The following is a 24,766-nucleotide window of genomic DNA, read 5'->3' as shown; positions in this document are numbered from 1 at the left end:
GTGCAGCGCTTCAGCGCTCACCTTACTATACTAAAACTACAGAAAGAGAAGTCGAATCACGAGGGACCGAAATGCTCGGGGGATAAGGAGAGAAAGACTCTTGAATCAAAAGAATGGTGCAAGAAATATGAGAGCCCAAGGCTCTTATTTATACTAATTGAATTTTCAAAAACTACCCTCCATAATTACTTAATGACCTTTTAGTTATATAAACAACTAAACACCCCTCTATAATACTATTTTAAATGGATTTAATGATATTTGTACTAAACTAATGTCGAAAGAACTCAACATTAGTCTTATAATGACCGCATCGTCGATACCTTTCTAATGATATATACATATGTATATATATATGTACGTATACATGATTTATACTTTATTTTAATACGTAAATATGCTATTATAATTTGTAACTCGTTCATATGAACTCCGTTTTTGACGTTCTTTATATCCACGCGTAGGTGGAGACGTACTCTACAACTTTCGTTTAGACTCCGTCGGCTAATTTTGACTTTATTTTTAAAGTTATATTTTTAACAGGCCGGGACATGATTGGTCCGTTAAAATCTTATAACTTCTTTATCCGATGTCCATTTTCGTATGTATTTTTATCGTTACGCTACTAATAACGAGATCTTCGATTCTTGTTTAGGTTGTGTCGGCTAAAAATCAATCGATCTAAAATTCGAATTTCGGGTTGTACACCGCTAATCCGAAACTTCGAAAAATCATAACTTCTTCATACGAAGTCAGATTTGGACGTTCTTTTTATCGATGTTCTTAGTTTAACATATTCTATGACTTTCGTTTAGAGTGCTAAGTCTAAATCTATATCTATCATAAATTTACTATTTTACGCTTCCCGGCGCCGTGTCGGTTCTGACGCGAAACTTCGACGGGTTATAACTTCTTCGTTATAACTCGGATTTCGGCGTTCTTTATATGTACGGAAACCTTGTGAAATATTCTACAACTTGGTTAAGATTATTTATTCTAAATAATCTTTTTGTAGAAAAGTCGTTTTCGACCCCTATTGCCTCTAAATTGACTAGCCCGGATATGCGGGCGTTACACAAAGGGGACCCCAATCATGACTAAAGCTGCAACTTTATGCTTCTAGAATCCAAAGAGAGTTCAGATCTGAAGTTACAACTTCAGATCTGGCCCATAGCTCATCATACCAACTTGATATTCCATGAAAACCCTAAAACTCACCCAATAAAGGAGATCAATAAGGAGAATGACGGATTGGGCACCTTTTGAAGTTGATATCTAAGATGAGTGTTGATTCCCACACTCCAATTGCTTCAATATCCTTCTCCTCCAAGTCTTCTCCCTCCAAGAACTCTCTTTCAAGCTTCAAACACACACACAAGGCACATACACACGAATAAGGATCTCAAGGGTTCTTTGGAACTGTAAGGAGGTCCAAGGAAGGCTAAGGTCCCTTTAAATAGGGGTGCAAACCCTGGGAATTAGGGTTTCACTTGCCAGCTCCTACTCGCCGAGTCCTATTATGGACTCGCCGAGTAGGTCACTTAACCCGCGATCCTTCTCACTGCTACTCGACGAGTAGGTAAACCAACTCGTCAAGTAAGGCCTAATCTAAAAACTCATATTTACCATACCTAAGAATCGGGGCATTACAACTCTCCCCCACTTGAACTAGACTTAGCCCTCAAAGTCCGCTGGAATAAACAATGCCGGGTAATGCCCGCGCATCTCCGCCTCCGGCTCCCATGTCCACTCTGATCCCTTCCGATGTTCCCATTGTACCTTTACTAAAGATCTTTCCTTATTCTGCATAATCTTCTTCTTCCTTTCTAAAATTGCCACGAGCCTTTCCACATAGTTCAGGCACTCATCGACTTCAATGTCATCCAACGACACCACTGCCTCCTGGTCCATAATGCATTTTCATAATTGTGAAACATGAAATATGTTATGGATCCGGCTAAGCTCCTCTGGAAGCTCTAGCCTATAAGCTACTCTGCCAACCCTGGCGATAATCCTGAACGGCCCGATGTAACGGGGACCCAATTTTCCCCTCTTCCGGAAGCGGATCACACCCTTCCAGGGTGAGACCTTCAAAAGAACCATGTCACCCACCTGAAATTCTAGCTCAGATCGGCGTCGGTCGGCATAACTTTTCTGTCAACTCTGAGAGGTATGCAGTTGCTGTCTAATCTGATGTATCATCTCGGTAGTTTGCAGAACTATCTCTGTCCGACCCATTACTCTGTGCCCAACCTCGCCCCAATAGACTGGGGTCCTACACTTTCGCCCATATAACAGCTCGAAAGGCGGGGTACCAATACTGGAATGATAACTGGTGTTGTAGGCAAACTCAACAAGTGGTAGGTGGGAATCCCAACTTCCACTGACATCTCGATCGAAAACGATAGAAACTGGAACCTTATGGTGAGAGACAATCTCTCTGACGTACAGACCGGCCAACTTCTCTGCCGAAGAACTCTCCTGTATGGCTAGGAAATGGGCACTCTTGGTCAATCGATCCACGATGACCCATATAGCATCGAACCCCCTTGCTGTCTTTGGCAACTTCGTGATGAAATCCATTGCGATCCTTTCCCATTTCCACATGGTAATCTCCAGAGGCTATAACTTACCATGTGGCCTCTGATGCTCAGCCTTGACCATCCTACAGGTAAAGCACCTCTCAACAAACCAAGTGATGTCTTGCTTCATACCAGGCCATCAATAACTCGAACTCAAATCACGGTACATCTTTGTGGCTCCTAGGTGAATCGAAAAACGAGACTTATGGTCCTTTTCCATCACTGTCTAGCGGACCCCTCCGGGCATCGGAACCCAAACTTGATCGTAACGGGTCAACAATCTGCGGCTATCCTGAAAAAATCGGGCGCTTTCGCCATTAATCCTCTCCAACTTCCAGTTCTCTGGCCTCATGCCCTCAATCTGGGTGTCTCTAATCAAACCCACCAGTGGGGAATCCACTGCTATCCTCATACAACTGGTTGGGGTCGATGACCCAGCTAACTTGCAGCTCAGAGCATTCGCAACCACATTCGCTTTACTAGGGTGGTATAGGATCTCGCAATCATAGTTCTTGACCACATCCAGCCACCTACGCTGCCTCATGTTCAGGTCCGACTGATCCATGATGTGTCTCAAACTCTTGTGATCCGTGTATATAGTACAACGGACCCCGTACAGATAGTGCCTCTAAATCTTGAGAGCGAAAACAACCGCTCCCAACTCAAGATCGTGAGTAGGGTATCTCGTCTCATGCAGCTTTAGCTGCCTCGATGCATAGGCTACCACTCGTCCCCTCTGCATGAAGACTACCCCCAAGCCTGTGATGGATGCATCATAAAATACCACAAAATCCTCCACTCCCTAGGGGAGTTTCAACACCGGCGCCTCGCATAAACACTGTCGGAGGGTCTCAAACGCCCTCTGTTGCTCAGGGCCCCACCTGAAATCCACCCCCTTCCTCGTTAGACGAGTGAGGGGTACGACAATCTTGGAGAAATCACGAATGAATCTCCGATAATACCCTGCTAAACCTAAGAAACTCCCGATGTCTGAGGGAGATTTCAGAGCCTCCCACTGCATTACCGCCTCCAACTTAGCCAGATCGACCAAAATCCCCTCCTGGTTAATGAGATGTCCGAGGAACTGGACCTCTCGTAACCAAAACTCGCATTTTGAGAATTTGGCATACAACCGTTCTCGCCTCAAAACCCCTAGCAGCTCCTTAAGATGCTCCTCATGTTGCTCCCGAGTCTTGGAATACACCAAGATATCATCTATGAACACAATGACCGAGCGATCGAGCATCGGTCTGCAGACTCGGTTCATCAGATCCATGAACATCATTGGCACGTTGGTGAGCCCAAACGGTATCACCATGAACTCATAATGACCATAACGAGTCCGAAACGCGGTCTTTTCCACGTCCTCCTCTCTCACCCTGACCTGGTGATATCCTGATCTCAAATCAATCTTGGAAAACCAAGACGCACCTTGCAGCTGATCAAAAAGATCATCTATCATCGGGAGTGGATAACGGTTCTTCACCGTTAACTTGCTCAGCTCCCTATAGTCAATGCACATCCTGTGCGAACCGTCCTTCTTCCTGACGAAAAGGATCGGTGCTCCCCAGGGTGAACTACTCGAACGAATAAACTGCTTGCCCAGCAGCTCCTGTAACTGAGATGACAGCTCTTGCATCTCAGGCAATGCCATTCGGTACGACGCCTTGGCGATAGGGGCCGCACCTGGCACTAAGTCGATCCTGAACTCAACCTGCGTCTTCGGAGGCACTCTAGGTAACTCCTCCGGAAACACATCAGCAAATTCCATCACCACCGGGACCTCAGAAACTGAGAGCTTCTCTCTAACCCGTGTATTTACCACATACGCCAAATAACCGGCACACCCGTGCTGAATATACTGTCGAGCCCTGGCTGCTGAACAAAACCCTGATCCCATCCTGGTGCCCTCACCATACACTACAAGTTCTCACCCACTTGGGGTTCGAACCACCACCCACTGTCCCTCACAGTCAATCATGGCGCGAAAACGGCTAAGCCAATCCATCCCAATAATCACGCATACATCCACCATGGGGATAGGAACCAAATCTATCGGGAAGGACACCCCAAAAATCTCTAACTTGCATCCCCGGTGGACCGAAGAAGCAGAAACCCCATGCTCGTTGGCGATCGAAACTCGCAACGGGTACTCAAGATCATCTATCGGCATACTGAACCCTCTAGAGAAGGACTGAGATACAAACGACCGACTCGCCCCTGAGTCAAATAATACCAAAGTGGGTAAAGAATTTACTAAAAACGTAACTAATCACAGGTACTATCAATAAGCATAACACAAATACAATAAATGAGGCAGAGAATAGAAACGTACCAGCAACCACATCTGGTACTGACTTGGCCTCCTAGGCCGTGAACTGGAAGGCGCGACCCTGAGCCTTCGGAGGCTCCACCTTGACTGGCCTCCCATCTCCAATCCTCACAGCAGCTGGCGCGGAATCCTGTGCCGGCTTGGTGGCGAGCTGTGGACAGTTGGTCTTCACATGACCAACCTGATGACAATGGTAACAAATCCTCATATCTGTGGGAGGGGCGGACTGATGGCACTCTCTGGCATAGTGCCCCTCATTGCCACATTTGTGGCACCCACCTCCTGCTCTACAAACTCCCGAATGAACCCTACCACACTTTCCATAAGTGCGGCTCTGCTGACCCCCCAGACCATGTATCAGCGGTCTTAGTTCACTTAGGCGCCAGCTGAGACTGTGTCGGTGCCTGACGCTGCTCCTTCAGTTGCAGCTCTATCTCCAACTCACGCCGCCTCATGGCTTCCTGAAGGTCCATGAGGGTATCACATCATTGTGTAGACACGAACTGTCGAATATCACTCTTGAGCATACTCAGATAACGAGTCATCTGAGACTGCTCTGAAGCGAACTCCGGGAAAAACATAGCCCTCTCTGTGAACATACGGGTAATCTCCATCACAAACTCCCCATCCTGTCTCAAGGTCAGAAACTCCTGCGCAAGCCACTCCCACTCAACGCGTGAAACGTAGCGGGTGCAGAACAAATCTCTGAACTGCTCCCAAGTAACAGCAACCCGCTGATCATCAGTATACGACCCAGTCGTCAGCCTCCACCAGTCAATTTCCCCAAGCCTCGGTAGGTTCAAGGCACACCTGACCTTTTGGTCACCAGGACACAAGCACGTGAAGAAACAGCCCTCCACGTCCGATAACCACCTCATAGCCCTAATCGCATCCTGTGTACCATCAAACTTCGGGGGCTTCGTATTATCAAAGTCCCGGTACTGGAAAAACCCTGTCGGCTCCTCCTCAAACCCCTACCGCCGTTACAGCCGAAGTGGCTACAGCGGCAGTTGTCTCTGCTAGAGCTACATATCACTCATCAATATACTCAACCATCACGGTCTTAATCGACTCAAACATCAGTGGCAGCTACGCTTGGAACACAACATTAATCTCGTCGTGCATGATCTCTCGGATCCTGGCATCCAACTCCTCTATCCCTATCTGAACCACGGGCTCGGGTGCTACTGGCCTGACTGGACCGCCCTATCGGGCCATCGGCCTGACTGGACTGCCCTACCGGGCCTACAGTCAGTCTGAATCCATTCTGAGCCTTCGACATGAATGGTGCGCCACGTGGGCCTACAGTCTCCCCGGACCGCTCATATGATATGTTTTTTCAAGTACCAAAAAACATATTATAAATCCCAAGTAGCAAATAACCAAATAACATTTAAGTACCAAATAACAAAATAACATTCAAGTACCAAAACATATCATAAATCCCAAGTAGCAAATAACCAAATAACATATAAACTTAACGAACAATCTTTCCATCCTTTAAAACTCCTAAACTTGTAGCTGTCATCTCGATCCATCCTCTTAATATTTGTGGATCATTAGGCAAATTTACCCACATCTCTCTAATATTCATGGTCCCTCCAAAAATGTGATACGCAACAAATCGTATAGGGTCTATTGGGTCTAACTCGAGCAACTCAAGCTTCTCTAAACACTGGGGAATTGTTGGCCCTTGAGTCAAATGGCGTAGAGCTTTTTGCATCTCCAGTGCTAAATCATCAGCAATAATAGAAGCTTTAGGCGAGGCACAAGAAGGTGGATCAGGTGAGGCACTAGGAGCTCGAGGTCTAGGAGTTGAAGGTTTAGCCCTTTTGTTGGGGTTACCAGAAGGTGAAGCAGCATAAGGTGAATCAGCAGAAGGTGAAGCAACAGAAGGTGGAGTCTGAGTAAAATGTTCACTTGTATGATTGGAAAAAAAATCATCTTCATCTATGTTAATGGAAGGGGCGTCCAAAAGCTGTAATGGTGCGCCATGGAAAGAAGATGATCCCGATGGTGTTTGGGATGTGGCATAGCTGAGATTACCAGATGCACTGCTTCCATCAAAGAGTTCTGCACAAAGCTCTGGAAACAATAATGGGACGGTTTTCAAAGAAGCGGCTTTCGAATGTCCCTAAACGCAATCAATGTAACAAAAGTAATCTAAGAATAAATATGTGTGTGTGTGTGTGTGTATATATATATATGTATATATGTATATATGTATACCTTTTTAAAGTCCTCCCACTCCTCATTTGTTAAGTTAAAAGTATTTGTTTGTGGGTTGTAAAGGTTTCCAGTTTTGTTTTTTAAGTATAACCATCCTGTGTATTTGGCTTTAAGGTTATCATAGGCGTTTTTTAATTGTCGTTGATTCAAATCCACGCCATACTTTTCCTTAATAGTTGTTCCTAACTTGTGCCATGATTGTTTGTGCAAACTCAAACCTTTTCTACCCACGGTTTGCACTTCTTCAATACAAGTTTGCAATAAGCATTTTGTTTGCTCATTGGTCCATGTATGTTTATCTCCCATTGCTAATAACAAAAAAAATATATAGAATACATACTTTAGCTACAAAGATTAATCATATTCCAACATAATCAACAAATAAGTTTAGCATATTCAACAACAATACATCATGAATGAATAAAAAAAAAACAATTAAGCAAAGATTATGATTTCAGCATGGAAACTTACATATAAGTTTATGATATCAACATAAATCAACATTCAACATTCAACAAATATAAATTTCAGCAGAAAATCTGTTTAAAGAACAATATATCATAAAGTTTACATTCAACAAAGATTTTAACAAAGGTTGTAACATCCCAACAACAAAATCCTAATTAAAATCAAAAAATTGGTACTGAAATTCATACAATTGGTACTCAAATGCATAAGAAATCACAGAATTTGTACTCAATTTCATACAATCGTTACTCAAATAAGAAATCAGCAACAATTGTTACTCAATAAGAAATCAGAAAAAAAAAAAAAAAAAAAACAAAACAAAACAAAAAAAAAAATTAACTGATCTTGAAACCAAGGGCATGCAAGAAATCAGAAAATTGGTCCTCAAATGCAAAGAATCGGTACTCAAATGCATAAGAAATCACAGAATTGTACTCAATTTCATACAATCGTTATTCAAATCAATAAGAAATAAAAAAAAAACAAAAAAAAATTAACTGATCTAGTAACCGAGGGCATGCAAGAAATCAGAAAATTGGTCTTCAAATTCAAAGAATCGGTACTCAAATGCATAAGAAATCACAAAATTTGTATTCAATTTTATTGAATCGGTACTCAAAGAAATCAGAAAAAAAAAATTACTTGTGAAGATCGAGGGCAGCACGATGGTAGCAGCAAGCAGCGTAGGCGACCGACGTTGCAGAGGGGAACGGCGAAGGCGACCGGCGATGGGTGGCAGCGGAGGCTGGAGTCGAGTCGGACCACCTCAGGATCGATAGTTGGCTGCCGAGAAGAAGAAGGAGAAAGAACAAGGCAGCGGCGTTTTTTTTTTTTTTTTTTTTTTTGGTTTAGGGCATAGAGTCTTTTTTAGATGAGGTTAGAAGTAGTTAGAAGAGGTAAATCCACTGCTGTGTGGGGAAGAGGATGGGAAGAGGTTTTTGAGCCCGAAGTCTGTAGAAAAACAAACTGCTGCGAACCTAAAAGTGTTGCGAGTGTGCTGCGCCACACAACACTAAGAGGTTAGAAGAGTTTTTTTTTAAAGAAAACAAACACAACCTAATTCATTCATAATGTTGATTGATTTATAGGATCGCCTCGTAACTTGTCAAAACTTACAAACCAAAACTGTTTGTTAGTTTTTACACGAATAGCTTCAAAACCTTCAAAAACATTAACCAACAAAACCATTCATTGTTTAATGCCTAACCCTAGGAAAGAGAGTGTGAAACTGCGTTTATATTTTTCATTTAGAAAAAAAGTTGATACCACACTCCGAGTTCCCATTTGGAGAAAAGAAAACGAACCACAAGCCCAAATACCACATTCCGAGTTCCCATTGTATTTGTATGTCCGACATAACGATAACATAACCCCATAACTCAGCCCACGTTTTATACGCTTTGGTTCTAACTCTTCTTTATTCTCACACTCACGCGCCCACGGGCTCACCGTCACAGTATACTGTATACTGTATACTCACATGCCCCCTACCCCCGCCATTAACATTAAACCCCACACCTTTCTCGATACCTTCACTTTTCTCCATTCTCGTGTCCCTCCCATTTCATCTCATCTCATCTCATTTCCCTTCCATTCCACTCCACGCCAATTCCTCCCTCTTTCTTTAACCTCAATCCCTAAATCAAAATTATTATTCACTACATTTCACGATGCCTGCCGCCGCTGCACCACCCACACCCGCCGAAACCCTCGACGAAACCACCACCCTTCTATGCCACCTTCTGCCGGCTTCCCTCTCCATCAACTCTTTCCCGGGCCGCTGGCAAGTATTGCGTTCCAAACTTGCAACTCTCAAGTCTCTTCTCTCTGAACTCTCCTATTCCACTCACTGGTCTGAAAACCAACTCCTTATAACGCTACTACCCAACCTCCTATCCACCCTCCGCCGCATCCAGACCTTATGCGATCGGTGTACCGATTCTACCTACACCGCTGGAAAGTTACTGATGCAAAGCGATCTTGATATGGCTGCCGGGTGGCTCTCCAAACAGCTTCACGACCTCGATTTGCTACTTCGCTCCGGTGTTCTTCGTCAGTCCAACGCGATTGTGCTCTCTCAACCTGCACCTGGCTCTGCTAAAGAAGATTTGAGTTTGTTTGTTAGAGACCTTTTCACCAGATTGCAGATCGGAGGTGTGGAGTTTAAGAGAAAGGCATTGGAATCGCTTATTCAATTACTTGTTGAAGACGAGAAGGCGGCGACGTTGGTTGCTAAGGAAGGTAACATAGGTTATTTGATTAATTTATTTGATGTGAATACTCATCGGGAACAATCGGTATCTGCGATATCTATCCTTGCCTGTGCAAGCGATCAATCTAGAAAAACGGTTTTCGAGGAGGGTGGATTAGGGCCTTTGTTGAGAATCGTTGAATCCGGTTCGCTTCCATTGAAGGAAAAGGCGTCGATGGCCGTGGAAGCAATCACCGCCGATCCTGATAATGCATGGGCGATTTCAGCCTACGGCGGTGTTCCGATACTTCTTGATGTCTGCAGGTGTGGATCTTTAACAGCACAATCTCACGCAATAGGTGCGATTAGAAACGTGGCTTCCGTTGAAGATATTCGCGCCTCCTTAGGTGAAGAAGCCGCCGTTCCGGTGATAGTTGGGTTACTGGTATCAGGTTCCGCCGCCGCGAAAGAGAAAGCGGCCAATTGCATCTCCATCCTCGCATCATCGGGCGAGTATTTTAGGGCTATGATAATTCAAGAGAAAGGTTTGCAAAAGCTGTTACAATTACTTCACCAATCTTCAAATCCAGATACAATTGAACACATATTACGCGCAATTCACTCCCTCTCATCCTCAGATTCAGTTAGTCGGTTATTATCTACGTCATCTATCTTCATAACACAAATCTCAGGAATCATAAAGCAAGGGAATTTCACTCTCCAACAAATCTCAGTCTCCATATTAGCTAATCTGTCAATTAACGACGCTAACAAGCGTGCAATCGCCGGATGTATGGGATCTCTAGTCAAACTACTTGAATTTGCGAAACCGGCAGGATTACAAGATTCAGCGATGAAATCGTTGGTTTCTCTATTAACAATAAAACCTAACAGGAAGGAATTCGTGAAGGACGAAAAGAACATGATGAGATTGGTTCAGATGTTAGATCCGACGAACGAATCGGTCCCAAAAAAATACCCGGTAGCGATTGTCCACGCGTTGATGACCGGAGGCAGCAACGGTTGCCGGAAAAGACTGGTAGATGCCGGAGCTCACGGTCATTTACAAAGTTTAACTGAAATGAACGTCGCCGGAGCTAAAAAAGCGTCACAGAGACTCTCCGGCAACCGTCTCAAAAATATATTCAGCCGGACATGGAGGGAATAAAAATAAAGAAAATATCTCTAACCCCCGCCAAGAAAAAGGTAGATTTATTTATTTTCATAATTACACGCGTTTATCTATTAATTCTGACATCTGCCACATCCAATGCCAAGTAAGCAATTTGCTAGGCTGGAAGTGTCACGTGGATTATTCATCCATGAAAATCCCGCAATTGCCCTTTTCCGTATTTAATGTTTAATCCCTTGTATTTGACTCACTGACTTCCTTGATTCCTGAAGCATTTAATTTGCCCTGTTGAAGTAAAACCCCACCAAAAGCCAAATGGGCCCACAGCATACCACATGGGTGGGTCCCGCATTTTTAGTCTAGCCACCTAGATGTGTGGGGTTCTGTATTTGCTTTCACATGACTCGTTGTCGTTGGTTTATTAAGTCCGTGAAAATTGATTATAAAATAAAAAATGATAAAAAAATGTATAACTATTATATTTTTTTTTATTAAAGTAATTAATTGAAATAATTGCCTTACATTTTGCAGGGGCTTGGTTTTGGACTAACTACTGTGTCTTGCTAAAGAAGCCAACAACCGAACACCTTGCTTTATATATATAAAAAAAAAATCCCCAAAAATGATTTAATTATTATACGAAAGTTACATAACAACGTACGGATGCGGATTTTAGGGAGTGTCCTCGTTTTTTTTTTTTTTTTTGGTAGTGTTTGGTTTGTTATTAATTTTTTTAATGTACATTAGACTAGATGAGGCTACTTGTTTTTAGTGTAATGGCCAAATCTTGGGTTTAGGAAGTGTGAATGAGAATTTGTTGGTGAGTTTGTTTTTATATAAATATTTAATTACTCATAGACTTTGTTATCTTATATGTCGACAATTTAAAAATTGGAAGGGTCTTTGTCTTGAATCATGATACTTTTGGGGTGTGAATGTGACTAATTGAAGGTTGAAATCTTTGTTTGTGATGTTTTGTTGTTATTTATCGATATGTATTTTGATGAAAATGAGGTAATTGTCATGAGTTTCGACTGAAATTGGACCCCACGTGAGCTCTTGAGGATCTGTGAATGTAATATACACATATATAAATATAAAGCAAAGAATAGAAAAGAAAAACAAAATGTATATAAATAAAAGTAGAAGAAACGGCGTGATTGAAGGACTGAAATTGCTTAGAGAGAGACTCATGAGAAAAAGTGTGCATAAATAAATGTACGAATATACTCGGTGTTGTGACATTGATTATCGTTTTTATACAGTTTAAAATACTTTTTTTTTTCTTATTGTGGACAACGGGGCCATACTTGGCTTTTGACCATTCACATAATTACGTCGGCTAAATGAATGTAACTATAATAAGTTTACAACTAAAAGGTTTTTTTTTTTTTTTTTTTTTTTTTTTTTTTTTTTTTTTTTTTAAATTAATGTTTCAGGATTTTATATGATTACTTTGTAAATAATAAATAATGGACCTGGATTACTTACTAAAAGTTAGTTTTTATGTAGCATATATATCTTAAAATATTTACTTTAAAAATACATTTCTTAAAACATCCACTATCATGGGGTATCAAAAGTTTTATACAACCTTAAATCACATTCTATTTCTTGCAAGCATCAATTTCATGTCAATGTGGCAAGACATGGTTCTTTCCTTTTATTTAGTTTTTAAGCTCCCGAATAATAAGAATGTCTCGTTTTGACATATGTTCATGAATTCTTTTGATATTCGAATTTAGGTCAAGTATTTAATACCAAGCGGTACTGTTGGTATAATATAAGAATGTCTCATTTAAAAAAAATAATCTAATTATTTAATGCTTTTTCTTGTAACTATATTTATTATATATAAGTTTTTGACATTTTATGAACTACAATGTGTATTTTGTAATAGATTTAACTTTGTCATACATAATCATGTCTTGTTTCATGGGCTTTTGACTTAAAAGTCCCTAAGTTTTCAAATTTTGTTCAGTTAAGTACCCGCGGCGAATTTTGGTGCGTTAATGCCCAACATTTGGGCTCTTTTTGTCAAAAACGTCATTTAGCAAGTTTGGAGCCGGTCATCTAGTGACATCCAACCGGTTACAGAAATACCCTTATAAAAAGGGAATCCCAACGACTTTCATCCCCCCTCCCTCATTTACGTAGCCTTTCCCCCCTCATTTACGTAACCCTAATCAGAGTATCTTCACGAAACAATGGTTGCATCTCCTTCAAACTCAACAACTTCATGTAAAACGAAACTTATTAAATGTTATTGTGGTGATATGTGCTACGTAGCAGTGTCAAGAACACTAGATAACCTTGGTAGAAAATTTTGGGATGCCTTAATTTCAAGGTATTTTGTAATTTTTGTGTTAAATTGAAATGATTGCTATTATGTAACATCCCAAAAATTATGGACCAAAAATTTCATTTTTAATTAAGTGATTTGCAAAACGTTTGTAACAAAATATCATTAGACCATATCATTTAATAAAACACGTTTGTAAACCAGAACGTAAATCATAATAATATTAGAGTACAAATCCCAGAATGTCTCATAGTGTGAAAAAACAAGAGTGTGTGTGTAATATGCCGCTACCGCGCCAGCTCCTTCCCCTTGGCTGAAGAGGTACCTGAAACAACAACTAAAAACCGTAAGCACGAAGCTTAGTGAGTTCCCTCATCGTATCGCATACCAAATAACCACATAACATACAAATATTGTCAAGCATATCTGGGTGTCCGACCTACCCCTTCGGTCCTCTCGACTGGATACTGACTAGCGTATCTGGGTGCTAGTCTCCCCTTCGGTCCTTTCGACCGGATACTGGCTAGTATATCTGGGTGCTGGTCTCCCCTTCGGTCCTTTCGACAGGATACTGACTAGCATATCTGGGTGCTGGTCTCCTATTCGGTCCTTTTGACCAGATACTGGGGATTATTTCCCCTACCACTACCACATAACACGTATCACATAATCTATTCAGCATGGCTAGGCATTACTGCCCCTTCGGCCCTATCGACCGGTAACCTGGGGACTATCTTCCCTATTATCACTAGCACATAGCATCATATCATACACACACATAAACATAACATAGGTAGTGGCAACCCTATATGAGTATCACAGAGACAATAATCTAATCATACAAATCCTACTAGTGGGTCGGCATTGTGGCCTTAAAGCCACTGCTACTAGAAGGTAACTCACCTCGAAGTAGCTGCTGAAAGTCTGCTTGCTGAGCGCGTGACTGCCGAACCGAAAACTCCCCGGCTACAATTTCCATAAACACTAAGTCAGATACTGATAACTAATCTTAGGATAAAATGACTATTTTACCCCTATTCAAAGTCAACTTCCTGATCAAAGTCAGCTTCCTGGTTGCGGACTCGCCGAGTTCGCTCGCCAACTCGCCGAGTCCCTTCCATTTGTTCTAGTTCTATACCCGTTTCTACTCGTCGAGCTTAGCGAAGACTCGTCGCGTTCTTCTTCGATGCATACATACTAAGTCCAAGTTCATCCGACTCATCGAGTTGAAGAACAACTCGTCGAGTCTATGGCAATCTTCATCGGACTCGCCGAGTTGCTCATCCAACTCGCCGAGTCCACGACTATCTTCATAGGACTCGTCGAGTCCAAAGTTCTACTCGCCGAGTTCATTCAGTCCTTATTCCATACAGACCTGATTTGAGCCATGCAGCGGCTCCAAACCACAAATCTAGGCTTCTAGGGCATGCTTATCACGTAAACTTGCAAACTTTACGTGCATGCATGGCTTTAGGGGCTTCAAAAGTCCAAACTAAGCTCATAGTGGGGTTCTAAGCTCAAAAGGGACCTTAATCACTAATATGACTGAAACTTAACACTTCTAGAAGGTAATGAGAGTCCAGATCTGAAGTATAACCCAACCATAAGGTTTCTCTACAAGGAATTGGGGTTTTAAGGCTTAAAAGCAACAATTTAGGGACAAACAAGATCTAATAGATCAATAATCAAGATGGAAACTTTATTACCAGAATGGATGACCACAAACGAATGTGTTCTGGATCTAAGTCCCCTTCCTTGACCTCTTCAACCTCTCCCTTCTTCCACTTGCTCCAATGTGCACCAAAAGTCCCTTCACAAGGCAACAATCACTCAAACTTACCAATGGAGGCTAGGGTTTCGATAAGGAATGCTTTGAGGGTGATGGAGGATGAGATGGGGCTATAAGGACGTTTAAATAGGGTGCAAACCCTAAGGATTGGGGTTTCCTCCTGACTGGCCTACTCACCGAGTCCAGGCGTGGACTCACCGAGTAGATCACTTAAAGCCTGCATCCAACTCGACATCTACTCGGCGAATTAGGGCTACAACTCGCCGAGTAGCTCTTCCAAAAAGAAACATTTAATCTAAATGAATATGTACCAGGAACGGGGTGTTACAATTCTCCCCCACTTATCTTAGACTTCGTTCTCGAAGTCTGCTGTCTCCAGAAACAACTCTGGGTAGTGCTCCCTCATCTCCTCCTCCGCCTCCCATGTCCACTCTGAACCCCTCCGGTGCTGCCACTGCACCTTTACCAACTGAACCACCTTGTTCCTCAAGGTATTTGCCTTTCGATCTAAGATCGCAATTGGTCTCTCGATATAATTCAGGTTGCTATCAACCTGAATATCCTCCAAGGGTACAACTGCTGACTCATCCACCAAACACTTTCTCAATTGAGAAACATGAAAAGTGTTATGGATCTAGCTAAGCTCTGCTGGAAGATCCAATCGATAGGCGGCCCGACCCACCCGGGCCAAAACCCTAAAAGGACCAATGAACCTGGGGCCTAACTTGCCGCTCTTCCAGAACCTAATGACGCCCTTCCAGGGTGATACCTTCAGGAGGACCATGTCACCCACCTGAAACTCCAAGTCTGAACGCCTTCTGTCGGCGTAACTCTTCTGCCGACTCTGCGCAGTCTGCAGTCTACTACGAACCTACTGGATCAACTCTGTCATCTTGAGCACCACTTCGGTGCTCCCAATGACACGCTGATCGACCTCGCCCCAACAAATCGGGGTTCTGCACTTCCTCTTGTAGAGCATCTCAAAAGGAGGGCGGTCAATACTCGCATGGTAACTATTGTTATACGAAAATTACGCTAACGGAAGATACGTATCGCAACTGCCGCCAAAATATAGCATGCATGCCCGCAACATATCCTCAAGAGTTTGGATGGTCCGATCACTCTGACCATCCGTCTGCAGGTGTAAGGCAGTGCTAAGATGCAGAAGAGTGCCCAACTCATCATAAAACTACTTCCAAAACCTGGAAGTAAAATGCACATCTCTGTCTGAAATCACTGACACTGGCACCCTGTGCCGCGCCACTATCTCCCTGATATAGATGTCGACCAATTTCTCGGCCGAGATGCTCTCCTGAATTGGGATAAAATGGGCGCTCTTGTTCAATCGATCCATGATGACCCATACAGAATCCACTCCTCGCGCGGTCCTGGGAAGCTTCGTGATAAAATCCATCGTAATATCCTCCCACTTCCACAACAGGATTTCCAACGAATGCATTTTGTCATGCGGTCTCTGATGCTCGGCCTTGACCTTCCTGTAGGTCAAGCACCGCTCGACGAACCAAGCCACATCCCGCTTCATGCAGGGCCACCAATAGTCCAGACGAAGATCCCTATACATCTTTGTCGCCACGGGATGAATGTAGAATCGGGATTTATGCGCCTCCTCCATCAAAATCTGGCGCACGCCTCCCAGGTATGGCACCCATACCCTTCGGTGTAATGTCAATAATCCCCTGCTATCATAGTCAAAGGAGGAAGCCTGACCCACTATGAGCTCACTCTTTCGATGTTCCTCCTTCAGGGCCTCCTGTTGGGCCTCCCGAATCTGCTCCAAAAGTGGAGTCACCACTGTCATTCGCATGCAAATATCCCTGATCGGCGCCGCCTTACGGCTAAGCGCATCGACCACCACATTGGCCTTCCATGGGTGGTAAAGGATCTCACAATCATGTTCAAATTCGACTGATCCATGAGGTACCTCATCAAGCCACCGACGCTGCCTCATGTTCAAATTCGACTGATCCATGAGGTACCTCAAACTCTTGTGGTCCGTGTAAATGGTACACCGATCCCCATAGAGGTAATGTCGCCAAATCTTGAGGGCGAAGACCACCACCCCCAACTCTAAATCATGCGTCGGGTAGTTCGCCTCGTGAGGCTTCAGTTGCCTCAAAGCGTAGGCTATGACGTGCCCTCTCTGCATCAGCACCGTGCCCAACCCTGAAATGGACGCATCACAATATACAACAAAATCCTCTACGCCCTCTGGCAGAACTAAGATTGGTGCCTCACAAAATCTCTATCTCAGAACCTCAAATGTTGCCTGCTGCTCAGGCCCCCATCGAAAGACTACGACTTTCTTAGTCAACCGTGTCAGGGGTACAACTATCTTGGAGAAGTCCTGAATGAATCTCCGATAGTAGCCCGCTAAACCCAGGAAACTCCGAATCTCAGATGGAGACTTCGGAACCTCCCATCTCATCACGGCCTTTATTTTGGCCGGGTCAACCAGTATACTGTTCTGGTTGACAAGGTGCCCCAGGAATTGCACCTCGCGCAACCAAAACTCGCACTTGGATTAATTGGCGTGCAAGCTCTCCCTCCTTAGGGTTTCCAAAACCTCTCTCAGATACTCCTCGTGCTCCTCCTGCGTCTTGGAGTAAACCAAGATATCATCGATGAAAACTATCACACACCGATCCAACATCGGTCTGCATACGCGGTTCATGAGGTCCATGAACACGGCAGGAGCATTGGTGAGCCCAAACGACATCACCACAAACTCATAATGGCCATAACGCATCCGAAACGCGGTCTTCTGCACATCCCCCTCTCTGACCCTCATCTGATGGTAACCTGAACGCAAATCGATCTTGGAGAACCAGGATGCTCCCTGTAACTGGTCAAAGAGATCATCAATCCTCGGGAGTGGGTAACGGTTCTTCACCGTTACCTTGTTCAGTTCCAGATAGTCTATACACATCCGATGCGACCCATACTTCTTCTTCACAAACAAAATCGGGGCTCCCTAGGGTGAACTGCTCGGCCTGATAAATCCCTTATCTAGCAGCTCTTGTAGCTGTGTAGACAACTCCTGCATCTCAGGATGAGCCAACCGATACGGTGCCTTGGCTATCAGAGCCGCACCAGGAACTAGGTCGATCCTGAACTCTACCTGTCGCTCCGGAGGTATCCCAGGAAGCTCCTCTGGGAACACATCTGCGTAGTCTCATACCACTGGAACCTCGCTCACCTTCACCCTACCCGCCTCCCGGGTATCCATAACATACTCGACATATCCCGCGCAACCCTGCTGAAGGTAGCGCCTAGCTCTCGATGCTGAACATACTGTGGGTCCACGCTGTGGCCTCTCGCTGTGAATCACCAACTCTCCCCTACTTGGGATCCTGGTCCGCACCAGTTGTTGTGCGTAATCTATCACCGCCTCATTAGGGCTCAACCAATCCATGCCTATGATCACCTTGTTCCCACGCAACGGAATGGGAACCAAATCCACCGAAAAACGCTCCTCCAACAACCTTAGAACACAATCCCTGAACACTGCTGATGCTCGCATCGATCGATCATCGGCAATCTCTACCTCTAGAGGGCAATCCAACATGCCCGAAGACTCAGAAAACTTCTTGCTAAGCGCAACAGAAACAAACGATCGGGTGGCACCCGAGTCAAACAATACCTGAACTGGGATACCGTTCGCATGGAACGATCCTAATACATATACACAGAGCACACATCAATATCATAACATCATATAAATAAAATAGAGGGAAAAGAACCATACTCGTCACCACATCGAGTGCGGCGCGTGCCTCCTCGGTAGTCAGCTGAAACGTCCGACTCCTCACCACTAGAGCCTATGCCTTGTCGTGCCGGCCATCCGTGATCCGCAGGGTCGCTGGAACTGGCGCCTTTACTGGCGCCGATGCTGCTATCAACTGGGGGCAACTTGCCCTCTTGTGGCCCCTCTGGTTGCAATGGAAACATAGCAACCCAGACGTCTGTATCACAGGCACAAGGGCGGTAAAATCCCTACTGAAGTGCCCTGACTTGCCGCACTTATAGCAGCCTGACGATCCTAACTTGCACGCTCCCTCGTGCACCTTGCCGCATTTCCTGCAGTGGCCTGGCCCCGCCCCTGTTGGCCTTTCAGCCCCCGCATCTAGTTCCTTGGGCTTCTTCCCCGAAGCCCCCATAACATGACCCTCTTCTGCCTTCCTCTTCCGGATGTGCTCCAGATCTATCTCCCTCTACCTTGCCCTGGCAATCATAGAGTCCAGGGTAGGGCAAATTGAAAAACTGACATGCTCCCGAATATCAGCTCGTAACATGTCATGATAGCGGGTCCTCCTCATATCCTCATCACCCGCGTACTGGGGCACCAACAAAGCCCTCTCCTGGAACTTGGCGGTGATCTCCGCCAACGTCTCCATTGTCTGCCTCATATCTAAAAACTCCCTGGCCAGCTGCTAAAGCTCGATAGCTGGTGCAAACTCTGCCCTGAACCTGGTCACGAAGTCCGACCAGGTCATAGCCTCGACAACCGAGGCTCCCAACGAGTCACCAACAGACTCCCACCAATCCCTAGCTTGACCCCTCAGATATCCTGCTGCAAATCTCACCTTCGACCCCTCAGGGCAGAAGCTAGTCAACTGTGCAGATTCAATGTCTGCAATCCATTGCCTGGCAGCTATGGGGTCCTTCGCCCTGTGAAAATCCGGCGCACCACTGCCCCTAAAGTCGTTAAAGGACAATGTGCGAGATCCCGACTGGCCAGATGCCATGTCGCTCCTGAATGCCCGAAGGCGATCCTCCATCAGCTCAAGTATCCCTTCCTTGATCAACCCAAAGATAATGGGGGTCGACTCAAGGATGCCCCTGGTGATATCTGACGTGATGAAATCGCGTAGCCCCTCATTCACTGGCTCGGAACCTGATCCCGAACCCAATCCCTCTCCTGAACTGCCAATTGCTGGTCTAGGGCTTAATACCACTATTTTGAAACACAACATAATAAACGTCAGGAACACTGATATATCTCGAGGAATCACTACTACCACAAGTTTCCTGATCTCATCTCAGCTTTCCCTGATTCGAGTACGGATCCTCTACTTCCAGTAGTACGGGCCCATACTACCTTCCACATTTATCCGTACTTTCCTCAAGTACTACCTTGACTCCACCAAGTCACTGTTACTGCTAATAATCTCTGCTACCCCCATCCTAGGCTTGCCCTAGGGAATTCTCTGACTATACCCGATCCAGTCCTCAGCTGCTGAAAGCCTCCTTGTGATGCCAATTAGCCATCACCTGAATACCATCACATGCAGTGAGGCTCAGATAATCCTTCAAGTGAAAGGCTCGTCCCTATAACGGTTAGACTCAGATAAGAGCTGCACAATAGGGACAAGTCTAGCACTCTGAGATTATTCAACCCTATTTGCATGTGACGTGACACATTCACCTAATGGCTAACTCCCATCACTTAGAGTCCCACAAAGCAAGCAACATTCAGACATAGGAGACTACTCAAGCAATTATATCCTCATAAAGGGGAAACTGTACTAGCGTATAATGCTAAGCTCATGTTATCTGGCATATCCTAAACAGCCTATCCTACTGTTGTCTACTCAATCCTAGCATGCAATATTCATATACTGAAGCACATAAAGCAGGCACATAAGGCATCACTCCTAGATCCTTAGTTTTATTCTAGCATGTTGTTCTACTAAAACTGATAAACATACATAAACTTGTATGGGTACATTGGGGAATACTTACTTGAGCTCAGTCGGTCGCGTACATCACACACTTTGTTCCTTCTTAAAACTCCTTACTTAACCTTTTAGAAAACATTTTTCTTTTTCAAACTCTTTTAATCCCTTGATTTGAGTTCAGAAACCCCTGAAGGTGTGTCCTTATCCCTCAAACTAGGGCTATGATACCAACTTGTAACATCCCAAAAATTATGGACCAAAAATTTGATTTTTAATTAAGTGATTTGCAAAACGTTTGTAACAAAATATCATTTGACCATATCATTTAATAAAACATGTCTCGCATTTGTAAACCAGAATGTAAATCATAATAATATCAGAGTACAAATCCCAGAATGTCTCATAGTGCGGAAAAACAAGAGCGTGTGTGATATGCTGCTACTGCGCCAGCTCCTTCCCCTTGGCTAAAGAGGTACTTGAAACAACAACTAAAAACCGTAAGCACAAAGTTTAGTGAGTTCCCCCATCGTACCGCATACCAAATAACCACATAACATACAAATATTGTCAGGCATATCTGGGTGCCTGACCTACCCCTTCGGTCCTCTCGACCGGATACTGACTAGCATATATGGGTGCTAGTCTCCCTTTCGGTCCTTTCGACCGGATACTGACTAGCATATCTGGGTGCTTGTCTCCCCTTTAGTCCTTTCGACCGGATACTGACTAGCATATCTGGGTGCTGGTCTCTCATTCGGTCCTTTCGACCGGATACTAGGACTATTTCACCCCCTACCACTACCACATAACATGTATCACGTAATCTATTCAGCATGGTTGGGCATTACTGCCCCTTCGGCCCTATCGACCGGTAACCTGGGGACTATCTCCCCTACTATCACTAGCACATAGCATCATATCATACACACACATAAACATAACATAGGTAATGGCAACCCTAGATGAGTATCACAGAGACAATCATCTACTCATACAATTCCTACTAGTGGGCCGGTATTGTGGCCTTAGACCCACTGCTACTAGAAGGTAACTTACCTCGAAGTAGTTGCTGAAAGTCTGCTTGCTGAGCGCCTGACTGCTGAACCGAAAACTCCCCGGCTACAATTTCCATAAACACTAAGTCAGATACTGATAACTAATCTTAGGGTAAAATGACTATTCCAAAAAGAAACATTTAATCAAAATAAATATGTACCAGTAACGGGGTGTTACAATTCTCCCCCACTTATCTTAGACTTCGTCCTCAAAGTCTGTTGTCTCCAGAAACAACTCTGGGTAGTGCTCCCTCATCTCCTCCTCCGCCTCTTATGTCCACTCTGAAACCCTCCGGTGCTGCCACTGCACCTTTACCAACTGAACCACCTTGTTCCTCAAGGTCTTTGCCTTTCGATCTAAGATCGCAATTGGTCTCTCGATATATTTCAGGTTGCTATCAACCTGAATATCCTCCAAGGGTACAACTGGTGACTCGTCTACCAAACACTTTCTGAAATGAGAAACATGAAAAGTGTTGTGGATCTGGCTAAGCTCTGCTGGAAGATCCAATCGATAGGCGGCCCGAACCACCCGGGCCAAAACCCTAAAAGGACCAATGAACCTGGGGCCCAACTTGCCGCTCTTCCAGAACCTAATGACACCCTTCCAGGGTGATACCTTCAGGAGGACCATGTCACCCACCTGAAACTCCAAGTCTGAACGCCTTCTGTCGGCGTAACTCTTCTGCCGACTCTGCACAGTCTGCAGTCTACTACGAACCTACTGGATCAACTCTGTCATCTTGAGCACCACTTCGGTGCTCCCAATGACACGCTGACCGACCTCGCCCCAACAAATCGGGGTCCTGCACTTCCTCTCGTAGATCATCTCGAAAGGAGGGCGGTCAATACTCGCATGGTAACTATTGTTAGGCATTGAATAATGTCATGACAAATGACAATTCAAATGATATAATTCATACAAAATTAAGATGCTTTAAACCATACCAAAGTATGATGCTATAAAGCATTAAAAAAACAAATATCATATGCTATATTCCACACATAAGATGCATTAACCAAACCTATTGTAAGATGCTATAATCAAATAATAGTACCATAAACCAGATTTCATAGAAAAAGGGTGTGCATTACATAATGTTTCATTTAACAGTCATCCAATTGTGCCAAAAAGCCTATCAAACAAACCTATCAAGGCAACATATAATCAAACACATATGACAACTGGATGTTTTCTGCAAAAACTAGGAATAACAAAAGATATATAAAAAGAAGGCATCATATGCCACTGATTAACATCCCACTTCACCCCTTTTCAAAATCAATACCCAACTAATCCAACTTGACAGGTTTGGTAGCACTGGAATCACTACCATCTTTTTCATACACAGTCTTCTTCAACTTTAGCTTCGGTATCCTCTCAGAATGTTTCCTTTCCCTGTACGTATGTTTGGTACATTGGTTTTGCAAGTTATTGACTCCATCATCTTCATTTTTTCCCTCATCCACTCTCTCAACGACAACTTTAATCCCTGCTTCGACTTGTCCTTCATCCATCACATCATTATCAACTGTAACCACTCCTTCATCATCACCTTCACTCCATGCTTCCTCCCCTACATCAACTCTTCCATCATCCTCTTTGTCATCAACAAACACCTCAACATCATCTGGATGCCATTCTTCATCTTTGTAACACTCTAAATTTTTCAAAAAAAAATCATTTTTAAAACCACATAAAACACAATCTCACATTTCTCAAAACCCAAATGTATAAGTTGTTCAAAACACAAGACAACAAAATGTTTGATAATATCCCAGAATCCTCAAAACATAATCTCAATTTGGTGTGTACAATCATGTCGACGCTTACCCGCGATACTGAGATGTACCTGAAACATATTTTACACAAACACTGTAAGCACGAAGCTTAGTGAGTTCCCCAAAATACCACACATAAATAGTTAGCCTCCCATGGCTATATGTCGATAAGGACCCTCCGGTCATGTGTCTCAGTGAAGACCCTCTGGTCTCACAGCTCGGGTCGGACCCTCCAGACTGGTATCTCAGTGAAGACCCTCCGGTCTCACAACTCGGTTTGGACCCTCCGGTCCTATATCTCAGTGAGGACCCTCTGGTCTCACATATCGGTTTGTACCCTCTGGTCCTAACTCAATAAGGCACATAATAATATACAACATTAATCACAAAGATAGAATGCATAATATATCACATAACTCAGTATAAGCACATAAGACCCTTCGGTCAATATTGAGATAAGACCCTCTGGTCATACAATATTACCACTCAGGTAAGTATAGTGAGAAGACTCGTGTCGTCTAGTAAAGCAATATACCCCACGAAAAAACCGACACAACACTACGTGACGTAAATAGTGAATTTACGATAGAGGACTTTTGGCCTTAGCGATCTAAATAAAAGTTATAGTATACGTTAAACCGAAAGCGTGCATAAAAAGAATGCCCAAAACCGACTTCGTATGAGGAAGTTATGACTTTTATAAGATTTGGCATAGTAGTGCACAACCCGAAATTCAAAATTTAGATCAATTTGTGGCCAACGCAACCTAAATGAGAATTGAAGATCTCAGTAATGGGATCTCAACGATAAAAATACAGACGAAACCGAAGTCCGTATGTTGAAGTTATGAGTTTTATACGGTCGTTAACAGTGTAATATTCTCTTACTATTAAATTTAAAACCGGTCAAGATTTAGCCGACAAAGTCTAAAAAAAGTTGTATACTATGTCTCCACATACGCGTGGATATAAAGAACGTCAAAAACGGAGCTCGTATGCGAAAGTTACGGGGTTAAGAAGTTGGCAGGGTGCTGTTGCGAATGGGTGACGTGGTTGAATCTGGGCCAATGCTTTCTCCCCAAGTCTTGCCACCAGATGGTGTCATGTGGCAACAAGTTGAACCATATTTCACCCTATAAATAGAACCCCTTCCACCCTCATTTCTTCACTCCTCCACCTTTCTCTTTCTCTCTCTAACTTCTCTCT

General features: G+C 43.8%; 1 protein-coding gene across 1 annotated transcript; it reads left to right on the top strand.

The window, feature by feature from the left end:
- The first annotated feature begins 9,112 nt into the window (after positions 1–9,112).
- On the top strand, positions 9,113–11,789 carry LOC145046914 (uncharacterized). Its single transcript, XM_078995176.1, has 2 exons — positions 9,113–11,008; positions 11,466–11,789. Exon 1 carries the CDS (start codon positions 9,282–9,284, stop codon positions 10,968–10,970), a length of 1,689 nt encoding a protein of 562 aa, XP_078851302.1. The 5' UTR covers positions 9,113–9,281; the 3' UTR covers positions 10,971–11,008; positions 11,466–11,789.
- Positions 11,790–24,766: the final 12,977 nt, after the last annotated feature.

Source organism: Lactuca saligna, chromosome 5, assembly GCF_052625555.1.
Source record: "Lactuca saligna cultivar CGN05327 chromosome 5, ASM5262555v1, whole genome shotgun sequence".
Lineage (NCBI taxonomy): Eukaryota > Viridiplantae > Streptophyta > Magnoliopsida > Asterales > Asteraceae > Lactuca > Lactuca saligna.
Note: the sequence above shows the minus strand (reverse complement) of the source record. Positions and strands in the feature narration are given on the sequence as shown.